Source organism: Anabrus simplex, chromosome 9 (assembly GCF_040414725.1).
Source record: "Anabrus simplex isolate iqAnaSimp1 chromosome 9, ASM4041472v1, whole genome shotgun sequence".
Classification (NCBI taxonomy): domain Eukaryota; kingdom Metazoa; phylum Arthropoda; class Insecta; order Orthoptera; family Tettigoniidae; genus Anabrus; species Anabrus simplex.
The window spans coordinates 130,682,784-130,709,430 of record NC_090273.1 but is presented as its reverse complement, the minus strand read 5'-3'; the positions used below and the strand labels follow the sequence as shown (position 1 = coordinate 130,709,430).

Sequence of the window (26,647 nt, the reverse complement as noted above, 5' to 3'; positions counted from 1 at the left end):
AAAACTCTGGAAGAGGAGGTGATTAAATTGAAGAAGGAGGAAGCAATCAGTAGTCAGGAGTGTTTGAGGATATGTATATTTATTTATGGTGTCCAGAAGGGTGTGAAAGAAAATAAAGTGGACATAGTATACAAAGTGGTGGAGGTAATACAGAACAAAATGAAGATTAACTTTAGTGAAGTTGACACTGAAGATGTAGAAAGGGTAGGCAAAGTGAGAGGGCACAGGCCAAATAAGGTCAGGTTATTATCCACCTTGATGACTGATACTGTTGTGAGAAACACTGGGAATTTACAATTTAAATTTACAATTTAAATTATGGGAGAAAAGAGACTTCGGTAGTGAAGGTAGCAAGAGCTTAAAAATTTTAAGGAGACTTCTAATGAGAGCCAGGCACCAAGGACTAAGGGCGCATATCAGGGGCCAACAGCTGGTCATGACCAGTGTCCAACGGGAGATGAGTGAGAACGTGGACAAGGGCTAAACTTCAAGAAATTCATGAGAAGCTCAAGCAGGAAGAGTGCATGGAGACAAGGCAAGGTGACAGGCAGGCCGCAGTGCGAATGGAGGGACGTGACGAGGCAAGAGTCGAGTGTAGGGCAGAGGTCAGTGTCCAGTGTAACCCAGGAACAGAAACGAGGATTCAGTAGGTGCTGGTGGAGGGAAAAACTCAAGAATCTGCAAGTCCAGTCATAAGTGTGCACGGGCATGGTAAAGGTGAAGGTACACAGGAAGAAATAAAAGGAAGAGAGGTCTTGAGCAAAGGGAGAAGAATGAGTTTAAGGGACCTGTGGGGAAAGAAACCTAAAGTTGTTGAGGATAAGGAGGGCAAAGAGCGCCTCAAAATTTCCAAAAAAAGATGGAACAGAAGTATAAAGTGAGAGGGCCATAATAACGAGAAGTAAATAAAGTAATGCGGCAGAGGGGAGTAAGAATAAGGGAGGAAATGGAGATGCAGGGGAGGCTAGGTTATAACTAGACTGGAAGATAGGTTTTGTAAACATTGAAGGATTGTTAAGTAAGATGTGTAACGAAGAAGTAATAAAATTAGTAGAAAGCTTTGATATCACGGTGCTACTAGAGACATGGTTAGAAATAGGGAAGGTGTTAACGTGGAAGGGGTTTGAGGTCAAGTACATATATAAAAGGAAAGAGCAGACAAAGGGGAGGTTATCGGGGGGGGGTATTGTTGTTTTAATAAAGGAAGAGATTCGTGAGTTAATCAAAGACATTAAGAATGAAATGGAAGAGGTAGTCTGGGTCAAGTTTAATATGAGGAGTGAGAAAGGGAGAGAAAATAAGGTATGCAGGGCTTTTCTATACTGTCACTCCAAGAACTCCACATACGCTAATGAAAAAATTTTTTGAGGATTTATTACTGGAAGCAAGTGTCATTGGGGGGAAATATATAGAAGATGGAATGTTGCTATTTGGTGATTGATTGGAACGCTAGGATAGGTGATTTGTCCAATATTCAGCAAGGAGGATGAGATGATGATGAGGGGAGGAAGATGTAGCAAAGGAAGAGTAATGGATTAAAATTCTTAGACAAATTTTTATACTTTGAATGACTTATGGGAAGGGGATAGGAAAGGGAAGCTGACGTGCATTACATTGTTATAGATTTAGTAATTACTTCGGAAGACATGTTAGGGAGAATTAAGAGGATTGATATAGGGGACTGTGTTGAATCCCACTGTGCCCCGGTTTGGGTGACAATGAAAAGAAGTGAGAGAGAGGAAAGGAAAGGAGGAAAAAAGAGGAGTGTTGAGAAGGATAGAAGATATATTAAATATAAATGGTCAGAAAATGTAAATCGGGATTTGGATGCCCTAATAGAAAATGAACTACAATTTATTGTGGATGGGAGGCAGCCTTGAGAGTAGACAATGTGGACAGAGTGCTGGAATTAATTGAATACCCAATTACGAGGGTAGCCCAGACACATAAAGGTAAGAGAAGCAAGACAGGAGGGGAAGAAGGGTGGTACAAGGGTGGTACAACAAAGAGTGAAAGGAAATGAGGAAATCAGTTATGAAGTCTCTAAACGATTTTAGAAAAAACCGTGAGAGTGCAGAAAGAGAAGTTATCTGCAAATTAAGAAAAGAATACAAGCTTAAAATTGCTGAGAGAAAGAAATTATGGATGAGACAAGTGAGGACATATTATGCAAAACCCACCATGTCCAATTTTTGACATTTTGAAGCTGTATACGCCATTATGAGCGCAATGGAGAATTCTTTAGTTATATTTTATTACTCATGTCAGACTCATTGGCTGAACGGTCAGAGTACTGGCCTTCGGTTCAGAGGGTCCAGGTCGGGGATTTTAACCTTAATTGGTTAATTCCAATGGCACGGGGGTTGGGTGTATGTGTTGTCTTTATCACTTCATCCTCATCATGACGCGCAGGTCGCCTACTGGTGTCAAATAGAAAGACCTGCACCTGGCGTGCTGAACCCATCCTGGCATATCCCGGCACTAAAACCCATATGACATTTCATTTTTCATTTTACTCATAAGCAAAACCCACCATTTTATGTTATAAATGCATGTAGAATTTTGCACTTTCAAGCAATAACCAAGTTCTTCGGGTTTAATATTAAGATTTTTTTTTTTTTTTCATTATGGTCCTTATTGAATCGAAATTTACAATGTTGAATAAGGATGAAGGGTTTCCACCTGTTCAATACACTGACATAGTGATTTAATTAAAATATCACATTTTTATTATGGGTCATGGCAAGCAAGAACCGCCAAATCCACAGGAGCCAATGAAACTGCCCATCCTTCTCAGGTGACATAGTTTATTTATTTATTTATTTATTAATGCCTTTTTTTCAGTGGCGAAGTTAGGGCTCGAGGCCCTCTCTTCCACTTAACCACATACTAATCAAAACCATACATAAAGTTATGAGATATTTAAAATAGTTAAAACCAAAACAAAAAATTAATAGAATTGAGAGCAAATTTAAATACATTACTACGTTAATAATAAAACTAATTAAAAGTAGGAACTCTTAATAATGACATCCTCAGGCGCGCACACATTCATACTTCAACCATTCAGTTAGCTGTCCGCAGCAGGTAGTCTCGGCAGGTGACCTTAAACCTTTGTAAAAAGCTAGTTTCTCTGACCTGAGCTGGCAGGGAATTCCATAATCTGGCGCCGGTCACTACAAACGATCTATTAATGTTATTTGTGCGGTGCACTGGAACAGAAAGAGTGGATCTGGAACGTGTATTTAAGTTGTGAAATGATGATAGAAAGGTGAATTTAGAAGAAATATACAGTGGCTGACTTTCCGCTAGTACTCTAAATACCATCGTTAAAATGTATAGCTGCCGACGTTTATCAGGCTTCAGCCATGAGAGAGCCTTATAGTATGGAGTAATGTGAACATCGTACCCAATATTGTAAATAAATCGCAGGCAGGAATTCAGTGCTCGTTGAAGTTTAAGTGTTTCTTCTCTTGTCATATCAACTAGAACAACGTCACAATAATCAAGAATAGGGAGAACCAGTGTCTGTATTAGTTTGGCCTTAAGCTCAAATGGAAATACATCCCTTTGCAGTTTAAGAGGGTGTAGCGCTCCAAAAATCTTTTTACAGATGATTTTCGTGTGATCCAATCAAGTGTTTCATTCATAATTACGCCGAGATTTTTAACTGTTTTATTGTAGGGAATAATGTTATCATCCAGTAGGATAAGCAGGATTGCAATATTGTTTGAGCAGTTCAGTAATTTTCGTGTTCCTATTATGATTGCCTGAGATTTTGTGGAGTTTACTATAAGAGAATTTCATTGTGCATATATACTGAGTCGTCGGAGGTCATTGTTAATATCTTGTATTGTTTCATCTAAGTCTGAAGTCTTGCAGTGTCGATAAATCTGAAGATCGTCAGCATAGAGGTAGTGTGTGTTATTTCCTGTCACCGATGATATGTCATTGATATAAATACAGAAAAGTAAGGGCCCTAGAATACTGCCCTGTGGGGCACCACTAAGTTTCATTTTCCATTTAGAGACCTTGTCGTTTACTGTTACACGCTGCTGACGGTTACTCAAATAAGAACTAAAAAACTTAAGCGCAGCCAGGTCAAAATTTAGTAGTTCCATTTTCTTTATCATAGTCTGAATGTCTATAGTGTCAAAGGCACTACTGAAGTCAAGAAGGATAAGTATAGTAAGCAGTCGTTTGTCCATAGCATTTCTAATGTCTTCAGTAACCTTCAAAAGTGCTGTCGCGGTACTGTGCCCCTTCTTAAATCCAGACTGCAAAGGGTCCAAAAGAGCATTTTTATTGAGGTACTCCAGAACCTGCTCGTATACTAAACGTTCGAAGGCTTTAGAAAGCCCAGGGAGTATGGACACCGGACGATAGTCAGAGGGTGATTGTGGGTCTAAACTCTTAGGTACCGGTATAATACTGGCTGTTTTCCAGACAGTTGGGAAAGTTTCGTTTAGTAAACAAACGTTCAGTATGTGCGTCAGTATAGGCAGGACAGCACCCATAATGTTATGTATAAAAGCAATAGGAATATCGTCTACACCTGTGGCCTTTGATTTAATCGAGTACAAAACCTTTTTAACCTGATTTTCTGTGACACTGTGAAATGTGAATGGTGGATTGGCTGGAGGGGAGGGCGGTGAGACGGTGCAGTTAATTGGGGTAGGTTGAATATTTATTCTACTAAAGTAATCGTTCAGTTTGTCAAGTGGAATGTCAGGAGTTGTCTGTCTCTGTTGATGTTTTCCTATTCATAGGTTTCATTTCACAGAGGTTTATCAGGTTGTAAGATCACATACATTGTTTAAATTACCAAGAAATATATTAATAACATGGAAGATTGTTCTGTTAAAATAATTCCATGTCAGATCAAGAGAATAAAACTTAGAAAAACAAGGACTGGTGTTATAGCTCAGGGTGAAGCATATTACCATACTGATCTATATATCCCTAAAAGAATTCTCAAGAAGGAAAAGAGATTAGGAAACAATATTCTTACAAATGGTGTCCAAGTGAAAAAATAAAAGCTCATAGATATAGACAACCTGCTGAAAAAGCAATAGAATGGAATAGCAAGAAATGGAGAGCCTCAAATTCTACAAGGACCTCATCGATGCTCCCAGTGAAAATCTACTGAATTAGTGGAAGATGAGCCTGCCTGTGAAGGGAACAGAAGTGAATGTGTGCCTGATCTGAGAGTTTAAAACAATGTGAATGTTTTTCGATTGTCATGATCTATTTGGTGAACCGTAACTAATTCAATTAAAACATTATTCTTGAACTTACACTTGTAAAAAAGGTTGTTATTATTGAAACATTTCATTGTTAACGCAAAGTACTTGATTGCCGAGACTTAGTGTTTCATTCATCTACATGACAGAATTTTGAATTGATGATTACTAACATGTTCCAACCAAAACCCTCCCAAGTCCAAAACAAAATCCACATTTACAAGCAAAAATAATAGGTATATGTTTATTTTTCTTTGCTCATATTTTTCCCAAACCCCTTACATATCTCTTGTCCAATACACCCACAATAAGAACAAATTGTAAAGCAGAGGCACGTTTTTCTCAATTTCTGAAAATTTTGTCAATGTGGACTTGGCGGCTTTTGCATCTTATGTCCTCAAATAAGAGTCAATAAATAGGGAGTGCAAGATGAAGCAACCCAATAGGGTATAAACTAAACCAGCAAGTTCTAATATTTTCAATGTCAAACATATTTTCATTTCAACTACTGTATGTCATATCAGGTTGTTTAAATCAGGGCGGACAATCAAATTCTGTGTTCCACAAACACACAGTAATAATTCTAAATTAGACCCAAGACCTTTCTGCAATACTAAGCATCTCAAGCCAATGTATAATTTCAGCTGATTACCAAACATTTCTTGTGATTGTGTGATCATAATGGTTAACAAGTTTTGTTTTTGTTTGTTCACATATTGCAGCTGAGTGTGGCAAGACCGCTTGACGGGTCTGTGCCGAGTTACACGGATACACGACAGCATTTTTACTCATATCCAAGAACGTTCAAGTGCCATTTGTTTCATATCTGTACATAAACTTTCTATCAATGTGCATATTCTCAACTACGACAGTGCATTTGTTTCCAATAGATTGTAGCAGGACCAACGGTTCTATTCTAATTCCACGAACACATGACTAAAAAATTTTGAAACTAAACCAAGAACTTATAGATGCCAAGGTGGTTTGTCTTTGTACATTTAATGTATACATGTTTCATCTAGTTTAATCAGTTGGAAACAAGACTGTCAAGCCCAGGAACATACTTGAAATGCCAATTGTTTCATATCGTTGTGTCTCAAAAAGTAAGTGTGTTTTCAACCAGTGCAAGAAATTCCAGTATTTCCGTGTCTATGAATGCGCGACAGTCTAGACCAGAACCAGGTTTTTGTACATTTGTTTCAAGGTGTGTGTATTTTATCCAGTTTTTTAAGATAGAAACAGAACTGTCAAATCCAGGAACGCTCTTAGAGCACCAAGGTTTCATATCATTATAAGTGCCCGTGTCACATGCACAACAGTGCACGTGTTTCCAGTGTTACATGCCCATGAACACAGGACAGTTTAGGCCAGAACTGGGAACATATTAAGTTCCAAGTGCTGCTTGCCAAGTATGCGTTGCATTTCAAAGTAATGTCTTGCAACCCATTGATGTTTTTCCAACAAACAAAAACAAAACTTATTAACCATTATGAACACACAATCACAAGAAATGTTTAAATTTTCTTATTATGACGATTGTTATCAGATTCCCCCCAAATTAATTTTCAACAAGAACTGGTGATGACTCCAAGGGAGTCGAGATCAGTCTTCTTATAATTTAATGTATTTTACAATGTGTTGAATGGGGGAATATCCCTCAAACTCTATCTTATTGGATAATATAATGACAGTCAAGATGATTCTGGAGAAATACTTGAGTAAGTAAGGAGGTAAAGTATATCTAGCTGCTCTTGATTCTGAAAAAGTGTTTGATACGGTGAGTAGAAGCGCGTTAGTAGAAAAATTAGGAAGGGTGGGGGTTTCAGGAAATATTATCCAAGCGACTGAGACTATATATGATAAAGTTTATTCCTGTGTTAAATTAGAAGAAAATTTAGTAAGCAGTCTGATTGCATGTAAGATGGGATTAAACAGCGTTGTAAGCTATCGCCAATTATATTCCTATTATTCATAAATTATATTTTACAAGGTCACGGAGGGAATAACTGGGCAATGCCGGTTGTAAACAATGTAGAGATCCCAGGACTGATTTTTGCTGATGATGTAATAATAATGACTTTAACAGGGTGGGGTTTACAGGAAGTTTAAAGGCGGTCTCCGAATATGCAAGGATGTGGTCTCTCAAAATTAACTGTAATAAATCGAAGGTGATGGTAGTCCGAAAGAACAATGCGAGAAAGGAGAGGAAATGGGTGGTCCAGGGGGAGATAATCGAAGACGTAGATAAGTTGGAATACCTAGGAGTGCTTTTAAACAAAAGAGGAGGATGGGAGAATCAAATTAAAAGGGCGAAATGGAAGGGGGCAGCGGCTCTCTCAGTGGTAAAGATTTTGGAGACTAGGTACCCGGGTATAAAGTATAGTATTCAAAGCATGGTGTTAAAGTCATTAGTGCTGAGCAGAGTAACTGAATGATAAGAATTTCATTTGGTCCGTATTGAACTGAGATTACAATTAAAATATATTGTGATTTCACCCATTCAATACAAGAAAACTTATTAATGCAAGGTTACATTAAAAGTCAATCACAATTGGGATCGGTTTCGACCTCTAGTCAGAGTCATCTACAGCCTGTTGTTCAAAAGGTGCAAGGTAAAAATTCACTGGCAAATAACAAGAGTGCATAGAAAACAAACTTTTTCAACTGACGAAAGTTCAAAATAGTATAAGAAAGTCACTAGGTATTCAAAGATCTTATAAATCTTGATGTGGTGATAAATAATTATCTCGATGTTGGATCTCGTAGTCATATGTTTTATAGATTAAGAAGCAAATAGCTGGTTGTTATTGTTTTTACATAGAAAAGTTGAAGTTAAGCACCAGTGAGAAGAAAAATAATTGCAGTACTGGAACAACTGAGAATCACAGATGATGAACGAAGGTATCATTATAATGAATGCTCAAATAGTTCTTTTTTTTGCTAGGGGCTTTACGTCGCACCGACACAGATAGGTCTTATGGCGACGATGGGATAGGAAGGGCCTAGGAGTTGGAAGGAAGCGGCCGTGGCCTTAATTAAGGTACAGCCCCAGCATTTGCCTGGTGTGAAAATGGGAAACCACGCAAATAGTTCTTAAGGTGGTGAAGTGGTCGATCTGAAGGTCAAGTTGTTCTGAACCACATCTGAGAATAATTCTCAGTTCAATGTGGAAATAAAGACATTTGTAGAAAGTAAAAATCAATTTATGAGGTGGGTAGGAGTAAAAAGGCGTGAGAAAATATAATATAAAATTTCATATTGTAAAGAGTGAAGAGTTTATGACATGCACGTTGGTTGTGGAGTTTACAGATTTAAATGCAACAACTGCAATTCCTTGTATATAGACCAAACCATATGTAACTTTAATATTAGATATTTAGAACATGTCATTGCTTCAAAATATAATACATTCTCTGCTGCAGGACAGCATATACATGATTCGAAACAATTTCACTAATATAAAACAAGATATACAAATAACTGTAATAATAAATAAAGGCCCTCTTCTTTCCACAACCGAAAATTGTTTCATCCATCTCGACCAATACTTCAATCCCAATTTCAATTTAAACGACATTTCAGAAAAACCAAAGATTCTTTTCAACTTTCTTATATTCATTTTTAAAAACGTTTCTTCTTTAAACCCAAATATAATTTTCCACGCTTTACATTGTTCCTATCCATGTCTTTTGCCCCAATTACCTCAACCACCTGACCAAACTTAGATCCACTCCCCTTATTTCCTTTTTTCTCTCTCTTTCAAATCTACTATCTTCATTTTTCCCCTCCTTATTCTTACTCATTTCCAAATATTATCCCTCACTGTATGTCATTAACTCTTCACTCTTTACAATATGAAATCTATATTATATAAAATAAGAGTTTTGTCTGTACATTGCTCGGAATTTAAAAAGGATTGCATTTATGTATCGGTCATGTCCACAGTAATAAGAAAATGCACTTTTTAATTTTCCGTAATTTCTGTCTGTCTGTATGTATGTACACGCATCACGAGAAAACAGCTGAAGAGAATTTAATGAAAATCGGTACACAAAGTCGGGGAATAAGTCATTACAATCTAGGCTATAAATAATTTTTATCACGCTGAGTGAAATAGTAGTTTTGGGGAAAGACTAAAATTCAATTCTCAAATATTTATGTTATTAGTGGCCGTATCTTAATAAAAATCGGTATGCAAAATCAGAGAATAAGTCGATATAATCTAGGCCATAAATAATTGTATTCACTCTGAGTGAAATGGTAGTTTAGGGAAAGGCCTAAAATTAAATTCTCAAATATTTATATTATTAGTGGCCGTATCTTAATGAAAATCGGTAGGCGAAGTTGGAAAATAAACTACAATCTAGGCTATAAATAACTGTATTCATGCTGAAAAAATGGTAGTTTAGGGGAAGGCCTAAAATCTAATTCTCAAATATTTATGTTATTAGTGGTCTCATCCTAATGAAAATTGGTATGCAAAGTCGGGGAATAAGTCTCTATAATATAGGCCATAAATAATTTTATTAATGCCGAGTTAAATGGTAGTTTAGGGGAAGGCCTAAAATTTAATTCTCAAACATTTACGAAAATAGTGGTCGTATCGATAAATACTACATAACTAAAGTTATATAGTAGTAAATTTCTGATCATTTATGTCTTATACATTGTTACTGTACCGACTATGATCACAGAGATATTCATGAATTTGGATTTTGTTACTAATTCTATATCAGCGCCAAGTCACGAGAAAATGAGTGAACAGAATTTAATGAAAATCGGTAAGTCGGAGAATAAGGAACTACAGTCTACGCTATACATATGTGAAGGCCATGGACGCCCATGCCAGGCGGGCAAGGTGGGGACGCAGGCCCCCCCCCACCCGCTCTCAGGGAAAGGAAATAATCTAATATAGTCAGGTGTTTTTCTTTCAAGAAAATGATTTAAAAATCGGTATTACATAGAAGTGGTAGGGGATACAGTGTGTGGTATTCTACCGCGGAATGCAAGTCGCCATTCATCTTCCAAAATATTAAAAATACTACATACCCCCAGGTCTAGCCCCCCCCCACACACACACCTACAAACTATGGGCACCCGTGGTGAAGGCCTACAATATAGAAAGCTCATAAAATTGATCAACAATAACATTACACTGACCATTGTTTGCTGTGATGTGCTTTATTGTCTTCTCTGTTGCCACTCATCTCCGATAGATAGGATTATTGCTGCGTAACAAGTTTTTTAAAATGTGCTTTACGCAGCACCAACACAGATAGGTATTATGGTGACGATGGGATAGGAAAAGGCTAAGAGTGAGAAGGAAGCGGCCGTGGCCTTAATTAAGATACAGCCCCAGAATTTGCCTGGTGTGAAAATGAGAAACGACGGAATACCATCTTCAGGGCTGCCGACAGTGGGGTTCGAATTCAATATCTCCCGGATGCAAGCTCACAGCTGCGCGCCCCTAACCACACGGCCAACACCCCAGGTCGTACCGAATGTAACAGCTTGCCTGAATATTGAAGGGAAGTGGCTGGGGAGTTGTATAACTTTCTTCTTTAGCATGCCATTCCTCTGGTTCATAAATTTTCTGATACTACTGGTACATAACACAGTGGTTCATCACAGCATTCGAACTATTCAATCCCTATTCTGAGGCACTGATTAGAATGAGCAGTGTGCATCATATTTAACGGAATAATGGGAGAGGAGTGTTTGCGGCTGTCTGCGGCCTGATCATCCAGCTCTGGAACTTTGGACTGTTAGATCGGCACCGTGGTACTATTACATGTTTTAATTCTCATATTTTGGTCCGTATTGAATTGTACTATAAAGTCAAAGAAATATTAAAATTTATTTATTCCACCTATTCAATACATAAAAAAGTGATTTTAATTAAGAATAAAAATCTGTGAATAAAATTATCTTTCAGATTGAGATTAAGGCTGAAGATGCCCTTAAACGAAGGGCAAAACATGTCCCTATAACTTTATTCACAGATTTTAATTCTTAATTAAAATCACTTTTTATGTATTGAATAGGTGGAATAAATAAACTTTAATATTTCTTTGACTTTACCGTGGTACTATACGTTAAAAGCAAGAAAATGTGCAGTTTTTCATTTGATGGAGTATTTTATATGATAATATTGATTTTAATCGCTACTTTCCTATTGACGTTTTTTGTAATAACTTACACTAACTTCAGTTAGTAAAACCACAAAGTCAGTCTTTCTGAGAATCCCGCAGCGAAGCACAGGTACATCAGCTAGTTTTATAATATATTTTCTCATGCCTTTTTACTCCTATCCACCTCATAAATTTATTACTCTCTATAAATGTATTTATTTCCGCACTGAACTGAGAATTATTCTCAAATATGGTTCAGATTGACTTGACCTTCAGATTGACCACTTTGCCACCTTAAGAACTATTTGAGCATTCATTTTAATGATACCTTTGTTTGTCATCTGCAATACTAAATTCTTCCAATACTGCACCTATTTCTCTTCTCACTGGTGCTTAACTTCAACTTTTCTATGTAAAAACAATAACAACCAGCTATTCACTTCTAAATCTATAAAACATATGACTACGAGATCCAACATCGAGATAATTATTTATCTCCATATCAAGATTTATAAGACCTTTGAATACCCAGTGCATCTTTTTTATGGGACACCGAGCTTTCGTCTTGTGAAAAAGTTTATATTTTCTACACCTTTTATTTGCTAGTGAATTTTTTACCTTGCACCTTTTGAAAAAATTTAAAATACCTTTAAATACCTAGTGCATCTTTCTTATACGATTTTGAACTTTCGTAAGTTGAAAAAAGTTTGTTTTCTACACACCCTTGTTATTTGCCAGTGAATTTTTACCTTGCACCTTTTGAAAGACAGGCTGAAAATGACCCTGACTAGAGGTCGAAACCAGTTCCAATTTAACTGACTTATAATGTGCCCTTGCATTAATAAATTTTCTTGTATTGAATGGGTGGAACCACAATATATTTTAATTGTGAGAGAGTAATGTATGGAGCTGAACGAAGGGGTCTAGAGGAAGGAAGAGCCATGCTTAATCAGATTATTTGTAAATTTAGTATGACCTTATGCGACTCCCGCAGTGTACCGCAAATGCGGTGGCAATATGAAGGGGTGGGAAGTATATAAAGGTCGAATCTGTGTTGAGGGTACAGTACAGTCTCGTTAATCCAAACTAATTGGGACCGGAGTCTGTTCGGATTACGAAATTTTCGGATTAACCAGAAAATATTTTCTAATAATAATGTTATTGTTTTTGCGTCCTGCTAACTATTTTTACGGTTTCCAGAGACGCCTAGATGCCGGGATTTTCTCCCACAGGATTCTTTTATGTGCCAGTAAATTTGCTTACACGAGGCTGACGTATTTGAACACCTTCAAATACCAGCGGACTGAGCCAGGATCGAACCTGCCAAGTTGGGGTCTAAGGCCAGCGCCTCAACCGTCTGAGGAAAATAGTTTCTACAATACAGTACAGTGCATGCTGTAATTTGAAATGTCCACAGAACTTGTCGTGCGCTACATCGAACAACACTCAGCTGGTACGCCCACTGATGTGATGTTTATGAGACACTGGTTTAACACTGCATCTTCAAATAGGTTCCAATCACTACGGCAAAAGAAACCAACAGACTGTGTACAGAAAAACGACCAGTGATCGATGGTTTATGATGTGTAATTGTTTACATTAAGATATTCTAGTAAAATATGACTAATAAAATGCAAGTAAATCTTAATTCTATAATATGTTCTTTCATTTCAATAAGGAGAATTTTTTTAAAATTTAATATTTCAGCTCGGATTAACCGGACTTTCGTATTAACGGAGTTTGGATTAACGGGATTCTAGTGTACTTAACTATTGGATGCGATTAAAGAGAGGGGAGGCGGGTATAGTTTTACAATCGGCCTACCAGCAACAGCTGAAAAGTATGCATGCTGGAAGCTGGCTGTCAAAGATCAAAATGTATGTGGAAAGGTTGGGCATGGGATACATATGGCATGTGGTTTGGAATAAAAGGGATAACAGCAGTTGTAGAGAGATTTTAAGGAGGGTTAAGGATTTACAGATGCAATGACAGATGGAGTCATGCAGGAAGAGAGCAACCCTTAGCATATTTAACAAGGTAAGCAAGTAACAAGGATTAATATTGGTAATGTGGATAGTACAGTGAGAGGTTTACTGTCGTGGTTGTTGGGCTTATACAAAAACAAAAACTATGTATATTGTGTGGAGAAATGAATGAGGATACGTACTTGTTAGGCTGATGTAAAGAAACAAAAGGTGAGAGTGAAACTTTTGAGTGTAAGGAAGCAAGAGATACTCAGAGTGATGAGCAGAAAGTTATTGGGTGGGTGATTAAAGAATGGAATAGGGTAGGGAACCTGAACTAGTGCTGTAAAAAATGATATGTGTTAAAAAATTAAAAAAGTGGCTGTGTAAATTAATTTGGGGTAGGGATTCTGAATTGGTCTGACTCGTTGGCTGAATGTTCAGCGTACTAGCCTTTGGTTCAGAGGGTCCCGGGTTCGATTTCCGACCGGGTGGGGGATTTTAATCGCTTTTGATTAAATCTGGCTCGGGAACTGGTTGTTTGTGTCCGTCCCAACACTCTCCTCTTCATATTCACATAACATACCACACTACCAACCACCACAGAAACACGCAATAGTGATTACATCCCCCCATACAGGGTTGGCATCAGGAAGGGCATTCGACCATAAAACAGGGCCGAATCCACATGCGAGATGCAGTTCACACACGCGACCCCACAGGTGTGGGAAAAGCAATAGGCAAAGAAGAAGAAGTAGAAGTAGGAATTCTGAATTGGTATTTGTGTAAAAATAACAAGAAGTAGCTAAAGAAGCGGTTGTGTAAGTGGGCTATTGAGACAATTGGACATGAAATAAAACGAGTAGGACAGTGTGTTTAAATTTAAGAATTTCATCTCATATCCATATTGAACTAAGAACGTAAGAGAGATAACATAAAGGGTCCACCTTTTCAATACAAATAAATGTTATGATGGTTAAGTTACATGTTTACATGGGACTAGTTTCAAAGTTATTTAGTGTCATCTTCAGCCAAAATGTGAGAAATAAGCAAAGGTACACTTATACAAACATATACATTACACAAAATATTATAACATTATGCTTAAATAAGAGTCAATAAGTGATATTTAATGAAAAAAGTGATAACAAATTAGAATCTTTGACTACCAAGTTCATCTCGGACTTGAGCAAATTTTTTTTTGCAAGCTGCTTTACGTCGCATCGACACAGATAGGTCTTATGGCGACGATGCGAGAGGAAAGGGCTAGGAGTGGGAAGGAAGCATCCATGGCATTAAGGTACAGCCCCAGCATTTGCCTGGTGTGAAAATGGGAAACCACGGAAAACCATCTTCAGGGCTGCCGACAGTGGGGTTCGAACCCACTATCTCCCGAATACTGGATACTGGCCGCACTTAAGCGACTGCAGCTATCGAGCTTGGTTAAGCAAAGAATATTGAATTTTTTACGACCGCATTGTAATCTAAACAAACTTTCAACGTATTAGGTCGTGTTACGTACATGTAGTACGTGTTGAAGAGATGTTAAGTACAGAACAAAAATGGCCAGCCGGACACCAGTGGGATCCGAACCCACAACCTCCCGATTTCGCGTCGGTTGCTCTACCAATTGAGCTATGGTGGCCTAGGCCATCTTTGTTCTGTTTGAAAGGATCTGAGCTACAGGTCTGGCACTGCTGCTAGCACACTGTAGAGTGCGTTTAAGTCGCCCGTTGTGGGGCATGTCAATGAATATTGAATTTTTTACGACCGCATTGTAATCGAAACAAACTTTCAATGTATTAGGTCGTGTTACGTACATGTAGTACGTGCTGAAGAGATGTTAAGTACAGAACAAAAATGGCCAGCCGGACACCAGTGGGATCCGAACCCACAACCTCCGGATCCCACTGGTGTCCGGCTGGCCATTTTTGTTCTGTACTTAACATCTCTTCAGCACGTACTACATGTACGTAACACGACCTAATACGTTGAAAGTTTGTTTCGATTGGTTAAGCAAAGTTTTAAAGTGTTATATGTATTTTTAAAATTATATTTGTTGAGTTCCTAACTCATGTTTGTACAATCAGATTGCTATTTTAATTCACCTTCTATGGGTTGTTTTGATAATGACTGTCAAGTTCTAAACTTGTGATTGAAAATCTATTCACTATTTTATTCCCTTTTTACTTTTATTTAAGCATAATGTTATGATATTTTGTGTAATGTATATGTTTGTATATAATTATGTAACCTATGCTTATTTCCCACATTTTGGCTGAAGACGATGCCAAATAGAGTTGAAACTAGTCCAAGTAAACATGTAACTTAACCATTATAACATTTATTTGTATTGTATTTAAGTTACCTCTCTTAGGACAGTGTGTGTAATATCTTGTGTTGCCGATATTGAGTACCTATGTAGCGAGTTAAAAATAAAGAAAAAGGCAGACACGAGATTCAGCAAAGTGAATCAGTAAGTCTTGTACAGTGAGATAGGTTGAGATAGTGAGCAAGCAGCCTTGTTGAGAAACAATGAAACATGACTCAGGACAAGAGCTGCTAGGCTCTTTCACATGGAACGGAATATGAATAGATTAAAACTTTTTGATTCAACCAGGATTGGTGAGGTAGGTTTGTTTTGTGTTGCCATGTTGCCAGTATATATTTCAACTCTTGTAAACTAGATTCTTTGTCTTTTGTTGCCGTGTTGCCAGTATCATTTCTCTGAATAGGAGAATGGTCTTTTGTATTTGGTTTGATTGTGTTTATTGTTTTAGTTTCCTTATGTGACTTGTAATTTGTCCTAGTTTTGTTTGGGTTTGTAGTGTTGTGGCCGTTGGTGAGCAGAAATCAGTGAAGCAACAGAAGTCCTTATTATGTAATATTATGTAAATGTAAATTTTTGTCTTGTCATCATTTTAGGTAAACAAAAACATTTAAAAAACTGAAGAATTTGTCCAAAGCAAATTACTGTATGAAGCTTTCTTATTTAAAAATTATTACACATTTAGGCATATGAAGAAATGGACTATGAAGAAGATTTATGTTCAAAGAGACCTGGGTATTTACATTTCCTGATTTAAATTGTACTTTTCTGTAAATTATAGAAAGGGATTTGGAATTTTTATACATGATTCGTGAGGCAGGGTGTGCCACGTGTAAGTGGCCCTGTCGTTTTGTAATATCCGCAAAGATGCAAATTCTGCAGAAAGCATAATTCTAGAACATCATTGTCATTGGTCAAAAGTACAAGTGTTTTTATTGGTGAATGTGGCAAACTGGAGTGTTGCTATTGGTCATTTATTATCACTCTATTTCCTGTTTGTGGCTCCTCGCGTGTGCGAGTGACTTTGTCCGCGTCTTTGAATTCGGATCACTACAGCGGGCGGACGCGTTTTGCGTCCGTCCCGCAATGAGTCATCAGCCGCCAAAGGTAAGTACTTTGTTTTTGCCTTATGCTATTTAAATGCAACCTTATTCCCACTTAATGTAAATTCAGTAATTATGTAGAAGTTCATCTTGTGTGCCGGAGTTTCCTCTAGTTTTCCACATTTTCCAAAATAGAGCATTTATATGACTTACCGATTATGCTAGTCCGCAACATGTTGTTTTCAGAGGCACCCTTCTTTTCCAACTTTAGTTGTAATTGTAAGTAACTGTAACACCTTCTTGAATTGTGTAATTAATTTTGTTTCGTTTAAGGTTGCCTCCTTTCATTCTGTAAATTCTGAATCGTCATGTCAAAGTTTGTTCGTTACCGAAAAGTTTGTTTCCCTTACACATCTTTTCTTTGTATCTCAAGTATCAGTTAATCCGCAGTTCATTTATTTGTTCATTTATAATTGTATGTTCATTTCCTTAATAATTATTTGTCTGTTGGGTGTATTATTGTAAGTCTTTTCTCCCCATAACGTCATACGTTCCCATGGACCTCATTAGGGCTTCCCGCACCTTCCACCATCCTGTCTTAGTTGTTATTTTAGGCCTGTAAGTGTTCCCTGTATTTGTTTTAATTTTGCGTATTTTAAAGATACTTGTCACGTTTCCATATGAATACTCCGCCTCTGCGTTATTTCTATCTCCTTATTCATGTTATTAAGTATTATATTATTTACTACTGGTATTATTTTATTATTATTTCGCATTATTATTATTATTATTATTATTATTATTATTATTACTATTCTTATATTATTATTATTATTATTATGGTAACCGTAATATTTTTTCGTGGTGATCGCTTAAGTTAGATAACTGTAAGATCTGAAGAAAAATAAATATACACACATACATACCTAGAACAAGGTGAATCAATTGGGAACATGCATCATTTTCAAAAATATTTTTTTTGAAAAGTATACCAATGAAATAGTACGTAAACGTATTACATTGTGGTATGTTGCCTTGTTTTCTACCATTAAAAAAATATTTAATAGTGCCTTTCCGCAAGGCGAGTGAAACGGCCTCTGACGTAAGCGGCGCGCTGTGACGTCACGATCCAGTACCGCATGGAGCTCTACCAGCCGTTGTGCATCAGCCGTTGCTAAAAGCCGATTTTTTATTATTCACGATCGCGAATAACTTCGAAATGACAGAAGAAAGGTTCGAAACAGCACAGTCAGACAATCTACCATGTGTAGATGTCATCATTCTTGAAAAATGTGACTTTTGTGGCCGCAGAAATTCGCGGATAACAAGCAAGTTTGTAAGTGGCGTCTTTTATATACGTGCAATGTACTGTAACCCATAGTATTAGGATAACAACGAACCTGGATAGATATCACATCACTTTCAACATTTCCTTCTAGACTGATTCCCCTATTAAAGAATAACATTACATTTTCGGGCTTTCAGCATTAGTAAAGTAAGAAATCGGATTTCAGAACTAACATAAACATACAGGTAGCATTATAGTACTAGTCCGCTTCTGTGATGTAGTGGTTAATGTGTGCCACTCCCGGAGGCCCGGTTTCGATTCCCGGCTCTGCCATGAAAGTTGAAAACAAATAGTACGAGGACTGGAACGGGGTCTACTCAGCCTCGGGAGGTCAACTGAGTAGAAGGGTTTCGAATCCCACCTCAGCCATCCTCGAAGTGGTTTTTCGTATTTTCCTACTTCTCCTCCAGGCACCTAAGGCCACGGCCGTTTCCTTCCCTCTTCCTTGTCTATCCCTTCCGATCCTCCCATCCTCCAACAAGGCCCCTGTTGAGCATAACAGGTGAGGCCGCTGGGCGAGGTAATGGCCCTCCTCACCAGTTTCATCACCATACCCAAAGTCTCACGTTCCAGGACACTGCCCTTGAAGTGGTAGAGGTGAAATCCCTCGCTGAGTCCGAGAGAAAACCAACCCTGAAGGATACACTGATTAAGAAAGAAAGAAAGAAAGAAAGAAAGAAAGAAAGAAAGAAAGAAAGAAAGAAGGAAAGAAAGATCATAGTACTATAGGGCTATAATCTATCATTCCCCAAAAAATATATATTTATGGTTGGGACAACTGGCCTACCCACTTCCGGGGCCCATGAAAGAGAATTAAATATCTTTGTGGAGGGAAAAAGTTAAACATGATAAAGATAAATATGACTTCATCTAGTTTTCACAAGTCGGGCTGAGTGGTTCAGACTGTTGAGGTGCTGGCCTTCTGACCCCAACTTGGCAGGTTCGATCCTGGTTCAGTCCGGTGGTAGTTGAAGGTGCTCAAATACGTCAGCCTCGTGTCGGTAGATTTACTGGCACGTAAAAGAACTCCTGCAGGACTAAATTCCTGCACATCGGCGTCTCCGAAAATCGTAGAAGTAGTTAGCGGGGCGTGAAGCCAATAACGTTAATTACATTTGGCTTTTAACAAGCTGAGCATATCAGGAAAGAAAAGTGTCCCGGTGACATTTTAGTCGCTCAATACAGGAATGTCTTTGGGTGCTGTGACTTTTACTTTTTTTTTTTTTTTTTGCTTTACGTCACACCGTCACATATAGGTCTTATGGCGACGATGGGACAGGAAAGGCCTAGGAATGGGAACAAAGCGGCCGTGGCCTTAGGTACAGCCTCAGCACTTGCCTGGTGTGAAAATGGGAAACCACGGAAAACCATCTTCAGGGCTGCCGGCAGTGGGGTTCAAAACCCACTATCTCCCGGATGCGAGCTCACAGCTGCGCGCTCCTAACCGCACGGCCAACTCGCGCGGTATTTTTACCCGTCGGTTTATTGACTTGGCTTGTATAACCTAAAACTTAGGCTAAGTTGGATAATATTTTAAACACCTACATCACTATTTTCACCTGTGTGCAATTATGTTATTTATTTCATTAATATTATGATAATTATTATAATTGAGCATTGTTAACTTATAAGACCCCAACAGACAAGCATTGGTTTTGTGTAGAGTTATACATTTGTTAAATTCACGTTGTTTCCTTTCATGATGTACACGCCTATTCTTTGTTACATTATAGAGTATTTAGATATAGCCTAAATTTCTTTACCAATTAAGCTCTTCAATAAAGACATACATAACTGTCCCATGCCAAGATATATTGGTAGAATTAGAGCTGTCAAAATGGTCCATAACCCCTTTGATTTATTATCTTGACATGGATCACCCAAAACATAGGTTAGGTTTGGAGAATACTTTAATAATCAGCATTATTTAATGCACTGTTTTTTACTTTCATATTCCAAGATGTAATTGAAGCATTTAAATAAAGCATCATACATTAAAATTTAAAGTTTTACCACTAGAACAGCTGACGGAAAAGTGATTTGAAAATTCAAACAAATTCATCTTACGTTAAAATCTTCAAAAAAAAAATAAAAATAAACTGTAGACTTTTCTGATATATCACCAGCATTTCTCCGGCTCGCCAAAATCCATTTCTCCCTCGTGTTAGCGTCTTTGGAACATTTATAAACAATTTGTTTGGTACGGCATGCGATGTGCTATTGCACATCGGAACTCTACACCATTTATAAGTTTTCTGCCTCACTGTCTGCGCAGGATTCATTTTAAGTCTAAAATATACCACTCAGATTATTATCCAATGTATAGACCTCGAATTTAACCATACTAGACACTAACGTAAAGTAGAAATACGCGAAGTGTATCCTGCTTCTCACAGCACACTATGTGTTACTTCGTCTGCTAATTCAGTCAACCTGTACGATGACGTCAGACCAATGAGATCGCGTGCTTGCGTGACGTGACATTTTCGTAGATTTTTATCACGTTTGGAGTTATTATTTGTACATTCTGATCACATTTTTGAATTCTGCATGAAATTTTGAATCAGATTAGCATATTTTTAATTAAAACCCCGGATCATGCATGTTCCCTATTCCATAAAGAGGAGTACAAGAAGAAGAAGAAACCTGGATTGGGACAAAATGATGGAAGCGGAATGATGGATGGAGAGGGGAAGGTGGAGAAGTGTTATAAATGCCCCGACCTGGCAGAAACTGGATAAGGGGAAAAGATGATGATGATATTATTTGTTTAAACATAACTGAAATATTCAAAATAACTTGAACAGAATTCTTAATAAGTTCTTATAGTCTATTTTTTAGAAGAAAAGAACAAGAGATACCTTTATAAGCCGCCCAGTGAAGAGCTGTGTCGCCGTTGATGTCTGTCAGGTGGTTGAGAGCCCCCATGCCCAGTAGGAAGGCTGCTGTAGCTGAGCGGCCAAACATACAGGCTGTCATGAGGGGTGTGAGGCCTTTGAAGTCTGCAGCATTGACTGCCACCCCAGCCTTAACACAGTAATCGCAGACACACTTACTTTTGTTTGTGATATAAATCAAAGACATAACATGGGAAGCAAAGTTTCAAATACAAAGGTAATCCCAAAAATAAGGTCTCCTATTTTTTTATAAATACATAAACCTGGTTATTTCTACAATGGTTTACATCATTTTATAGCTTGAGTATTTAGCTATTTTTCTACACAACCACCATTTCGATCGATGCATTTTTGTAGACGCTGTGATAGTTTTTGTATGCCCATGTCATACCAGCTCGCCGCCATGCTGTTCAGGAAGTTGTGAACCTCATCTTTCACCTTGTCGTTGGTGCTGAATTGCTTTCCAGCGAAATGTTCTTTCAACTTAGGGAACAAGTGATAGCCACTGGGTGCCAAGTCGGGACTATAGGGTGGGTGGGTGATGATGTTCCACTGAAACTGTTGCAGGAGAGCAATGGTTTGCCGAGCGACGTGCGGGCAAGCATTGTCATGGACAATGTTTACGCCCTTGCTCAACATTCCTCTTCTCCTGTTCTGAATTGCCCGTCTGAGTTTCTTCAGGGTCTCACAGTACTGTCAGTGTTAATTGTGGTCCCAGCGGGCATAAAGTCGACCAACAATGCGCCTTTTCGATCCCAAAACACAGTTGTCATGACTTTAAAGGCAGATTGGGTTTGCTTGAATTTCCGCGACTTAGGCAAAGAAGAATGCCGCCACTGGCGTGATTGTTGCTTGGTCTCAGGTGTAAAGTGGAATGCCCAAGTTTCGTCACCCGTGACAACTGAATCCAAAAAGTTGTCCTGCATTGAAGAAATGCAAGGGAAGAATCAACTCGTTGCCACATATGGTCTTCAGTTAGCATGCATGGCACCCATCTTGTGCACACCTTGCGGTATTTCAAATTTTCCATTAAAATTCTGTGAGCGGCGCTTCGGGAAACCTCAGGAACCAAAGTGCAGAGATCATCCAGGATGATCCGCCGATTTTCACGCATGATTTGCTCAACCTTCACGATTGTCTCAACGGAAATTGACGGTCTCCCGCTCCTTTGTTCGTCGTGAATTTCAGTTTGACCGGCTGCAAACTCTCTACACCACTTACGAACATTTTTGACATCCATGCACGGCTCACCATACACTTCCGTCAATTGGTGATGGATTTCAGTCGGTTCAGTACCTTTTGCACTCAAAAATCGAATAAATGCGCGCACTTCGCACTTGGCAGCAACATCCAACGGGAGCTCCAATCTTAACGGCTGCCAAGTCAAGACCGAGTGCCTCAGCGCGGCGTGCGTATGTTTATATGCGAGCGCAGAAAACACTCTTCACAATATTGTGACCAACAACCACACAAAAAGAGTTTTGTATTTATAAAAAAATAGGAGACCTTATTTTTGGGATTACCCTCGTATAACAGAATGAAACAGATCATAATTTTCCATAACAGAATGAAGTTGGTACATAAAAACATGCTAGGTCGCACTAGGTATAATCGCAAGAGTTATGCACGTGAAATGTCTCTCGAATCTTCTACTTAGAAATGATAAACAAGTAGAAATTTTACATAATTTTACTTATTTAAATTTTCATTTTCCACACTTTTTAGCAGTTATCAAAATTTATTGAACATTGATGTGAGAAGTAAAAGATGTTTGATTTACATTATCATTTAATTTGTGGTTTGTTTTTACAAGAGGCGAGCACTGCAGGCTCAAATTTGTGGGGGCCCCTGTAGCCCTTTCATTCATAAGGGCCCGGATACAAGTACAATTTCTCCTTCCGATTCGCCTGAACAGTTAAAGACTGACAGGCAAAACCAACGTGTACGGTGTGGCCAGCCGAAAAATAATTTGGATTGATGGACTGTGAGAATTCCGTCAGTTGTAACTGACAGGCGGAACGGACATGTATGGGGGAATCACGGCCAACCGGCAGGCCAAATGTTCAGTCAGTCTAGTCTCTTGAATGGAAAATGAAATCCTGCATTGCATTCATGGCCAAAGAACTTTTTGTCTTAACTTACTGAGGGGATCAGAGATCTCCTTTCGCTTAGGAAAGTAAAAAGAGTAGGTTCATTTTTGGATACACTTGTAGCTCTTGCAACAAATTTATATGAGAGTAATTATTCCGGTTCAACCACTCTTTCCTCCACACTCTGCGTTGTTTCCGATCCCTCTTCTTTAAAATGTATGCAATCGCTGCATATGCCAGAAATTCATTTACTGATGACATTTTCCACCACAGAAAACATGAACACATCTACACTCAACTAGATTACAGGACGGACTGAAGATGATGATAATGGTGCATGGCTTCTGGAGAGGCTTAGTTCAGGTCTTTTTTTTTTAGTAGATCCCCCATAGGCAACCATCCCGAAATAGATGAATTAACCAATTAAGGTAAAAATTCCCAACCCAGCCTGGAATCAAACCCGGGACCATCTGTACAAAAGGTCAGAATGCTAGCCATTTAGCCACGGAGGCGGACACTGAAAATGACAACCTGAATGTTCAATCTGCATGTGTGTGATGAGGAGCTGGGACAGGTAGAACTGTCTAAGGTAACTATACATTGAATGTTGTATTTTGGAGATTTATTCCCCCATACATCGTTACTAGGTGCACCTCTGTGGTGTAGTCAACAGTGTGATAAGCTGCCCTCCCCGGAGGCCCGGGTTCGATTCTCGGCACTGCCACGAAATTTGAAAAGTGGTACGACGGCTGGAACGAGGTCCACTCAGCCTCAGGAGGTCAACTGAGTAGAGGGGGGTTCAATTCCCACCTCAACCATCCTCGAAGTGGTTGTACGTGGTTTCCCATTTCTCCTCCAGGCAAATGCCAGGATGATACCTAACTTAAGGCCACGACCGCTTCCTTCCTTCTTCCTTGTCCATCCCATCCAATCTTCCCATCCCCCAGAAGGCTCCTGTTCAGCATAGCAGGTGAGGTCGCCTGGACGAGGTACTGTTCATCCTTCCCAGTTGTATCCCTTCGACCCAAAGTCTCACGCTTGAGGACACTGCCCTGGAGGCGGTAAAGGTGAGATCCCTCGCTGAGTCCGAGGAAAAAAACCAACCCTGGAGGATAAACGGATTAAAAAAGAAGAAAGAATGCTCAAAAGAACTTCATCCTCTCCTCGACTGTATCAGTTTCAAACGACAACACCCAGGAAAATCCCACACCATGCCACTGAATGAATGGGATGTATAAACATGCTTGGCTTCAGCGCTGAGTGTCTCCAGACATGATCTACCATGTGACACCCCACGTCTTTCTCACCGTCCAACAAGGATTGTCACCTCACCTGTAACAGTACTTGAACCACAGCAGCATGTCCCTTGCGGCAGGCCCAGTGGATAGGTCGCGGTCCCTGTGTTCCAAGACAGGACAAGTCTACCGGTGCAGAGCGCTCCACCAGGTAACGCATAACCTCCACGTTCCCGTCCAGAGCTGCCCAGTGGGCAGGAGTGTAGCCCCAGTCATCGCGAGAGCTCAGCGCTTCAGGGCCGAGCTTCTCCACCAACGCTTCGATGTCCGACACCTCTCTGCAAGGAAACATGCATAACAAATTACTAAAATTACAGGCAGTCGCAACAATCATTCAAGAAATTGACAATGCCCTGGCCATAATCCACAGACTACGCAAAAGCCTTCGACAGCGTAGGCATGGGTATCCTGATGAGGAAGATGGAAAGGATTCTTGGGCCAGAGGACCCCCCTACGTAAAAGTGAGCAACGGAATATCCATAACACCATGCATCAAACAGACGAAAAGAGTCCTTCAACGCCTAAGCCCTTTACTACTTGACCTCATGACAGCGGATATGGCCGACAAGATCAACTGAGACAACACCATGCTTCTGATGTACGCAGACGACATGGCAGTACTTTCCAGGTCCCCTACAGAGATCCAAAGAGCACTTAACAACATCTCCCAATTGGCAGGCAGGAACCCGCTAAAGATAAACAGCTCATAAACCAAGGTAATGAAGTTGAGAAGGGGGAGGGGGATGAATATGCAAAACAGACCAGTTTGCCTGTGGGAACATTACCCTACAGACAGTGCCCTCATTTAAATACCTGGGATTAATGCTCCAGACAACTGGAATAACCTTCGCACTGCATGTAAAGGAAAGAGCAGCCGCAGCAACAAAAGCCATATTCGACATCCCAAAGCCCCATCAACTCTCAGTTTCTACCACAATAGCCCTCTTCAGGCTAAAAGTTGCCCCAGTAGCGACATGTGCCATCCAACTAATCTGGGCCAAGCTCAATGTAGCCAACATGAGAAGACTCGAAAGCCATATATCTAAAGCGCATCCTACAGGTATCAAAATACACTGAGAACAGTCTTGCATATTTACTAGGAAAAGAATCATTCTCTTAAATGACATTAAATCCAACAATACCTTCAGGACACCACTGCCTCACACACTGTCCTCAAAGAGAGGACAGAAAAAGCACGCCAGATCCCAGCAGACATCTACTCCATGGAAGCACTCCAGACAGACATATGGAAAGGACCAAACTTTCAGCTACGACATGTATACACAAGTTTCGCCGCCAACAGCTTCCACCAAAAGATATGCACGACGATCGCATACCACACATGGGACCCCAACTGCAGATGCCATCTGTGCGACAAGAAATGTACAAAATACCACCGAAAGGACTGCTTGAATAGACCTCTCACACTCACTATGTACGCAAAAGACCTGTAAATGTTGTACACTGTGAGATGCAAAAAGATCTGTAAAAACCATAATATTTTGTGCACATTGTGCTTTGTAATAATAAATTAATACCCGCCAGATGTGGAGGGTCGGATTGATATTTTTGACACCCTCACCTGTTCTGTAATGTCAGTATTAAAAAGATCAACGTTTGTTTAGACAGCACTTGCCTTTCAGTGATATGCAAGATAATCCTAACTTAATGTAGATAATTTTAAGAACTGTTGTTGAATTCTACATCGATTTAACCCAATACACCTCAGTAAAAAAAATAGAATAGTTCACGACAAGCAGGCCCAGTCTGAACGAAATTCTCACATAGCATGGCTTACGATATAGGCTTGAGTCTTATACTCAAAATTTACAGTATATCACACAATATAATATTTTTCGGGAAAGTCATCAGAGAATGGGGTAAAGATTTGTAGAATAGACTACAAAACGGAATCTGGGATGGTTAAACAAACTCTGGCATCACATTTGATGCCCTACCCTGACTGACGATGTTGTTGCCCTTGCTGACAACCTTCAGGAGATGGTGAAGCAGATTGAGCTACTGCAAAATGTAGCTGCTTAGCCTGGTCTAAGAATCTCCTTCGAAAAGACATTGTACGTATATGGATTCACATTAAAAAAGAGACCTTAATCTTAAGATTGAAATGACATATAGAACTGTTCAGAGGACATCCAAATTTAAATATCTAGGCGAGATTCTTACTCCCAGTAGCAATGAAACAGAAGCACTGGGGTAAGAGGTGGGGGGGAGCACACAAGATGGAAATATCCTTTAAACTATGCCACGGTACTTACAAATCCAGATCCATCTCCTTCCAGGCAAAAC

The 26,647-nt window shown here is 39.1% G+C and overlaps 1 protein-coding gene across 3 annotated transcripts in view; it reads right to left on the bottom strand.

Annotated features, from left to right (window-relative positions):
* Patsas (palmitoyltransferase Patsas) overlaps window positions 1-26,647 on the bottom strand; it is a 79,264-nt gene that overhangs the window by 42,293 nt on the left and 10,324 nt on the right. For all 3 annotated transcript variants that reach the window (XM_067153478.2, XM_068229123.1, XM_067153479.2), the window contains 2 exons: window positions 24,378-24,618; window positions 20,920-21,085 (listed from right to left, as the gene is read on the bottom strand). In XM_067153478.2, coding sequence (XP_067009579.2) covers window positions 20,920-21,085; window positions 24,378-24,500 — 289 coding nt within the window. In that variant the 5' untranslated portion in view covers window positions 24,501-24,618. The remainder of the gene's footprint in view (window positions 1-20,919; window positions 21,086-24,377; window positions 24,619-26,647) is intronic.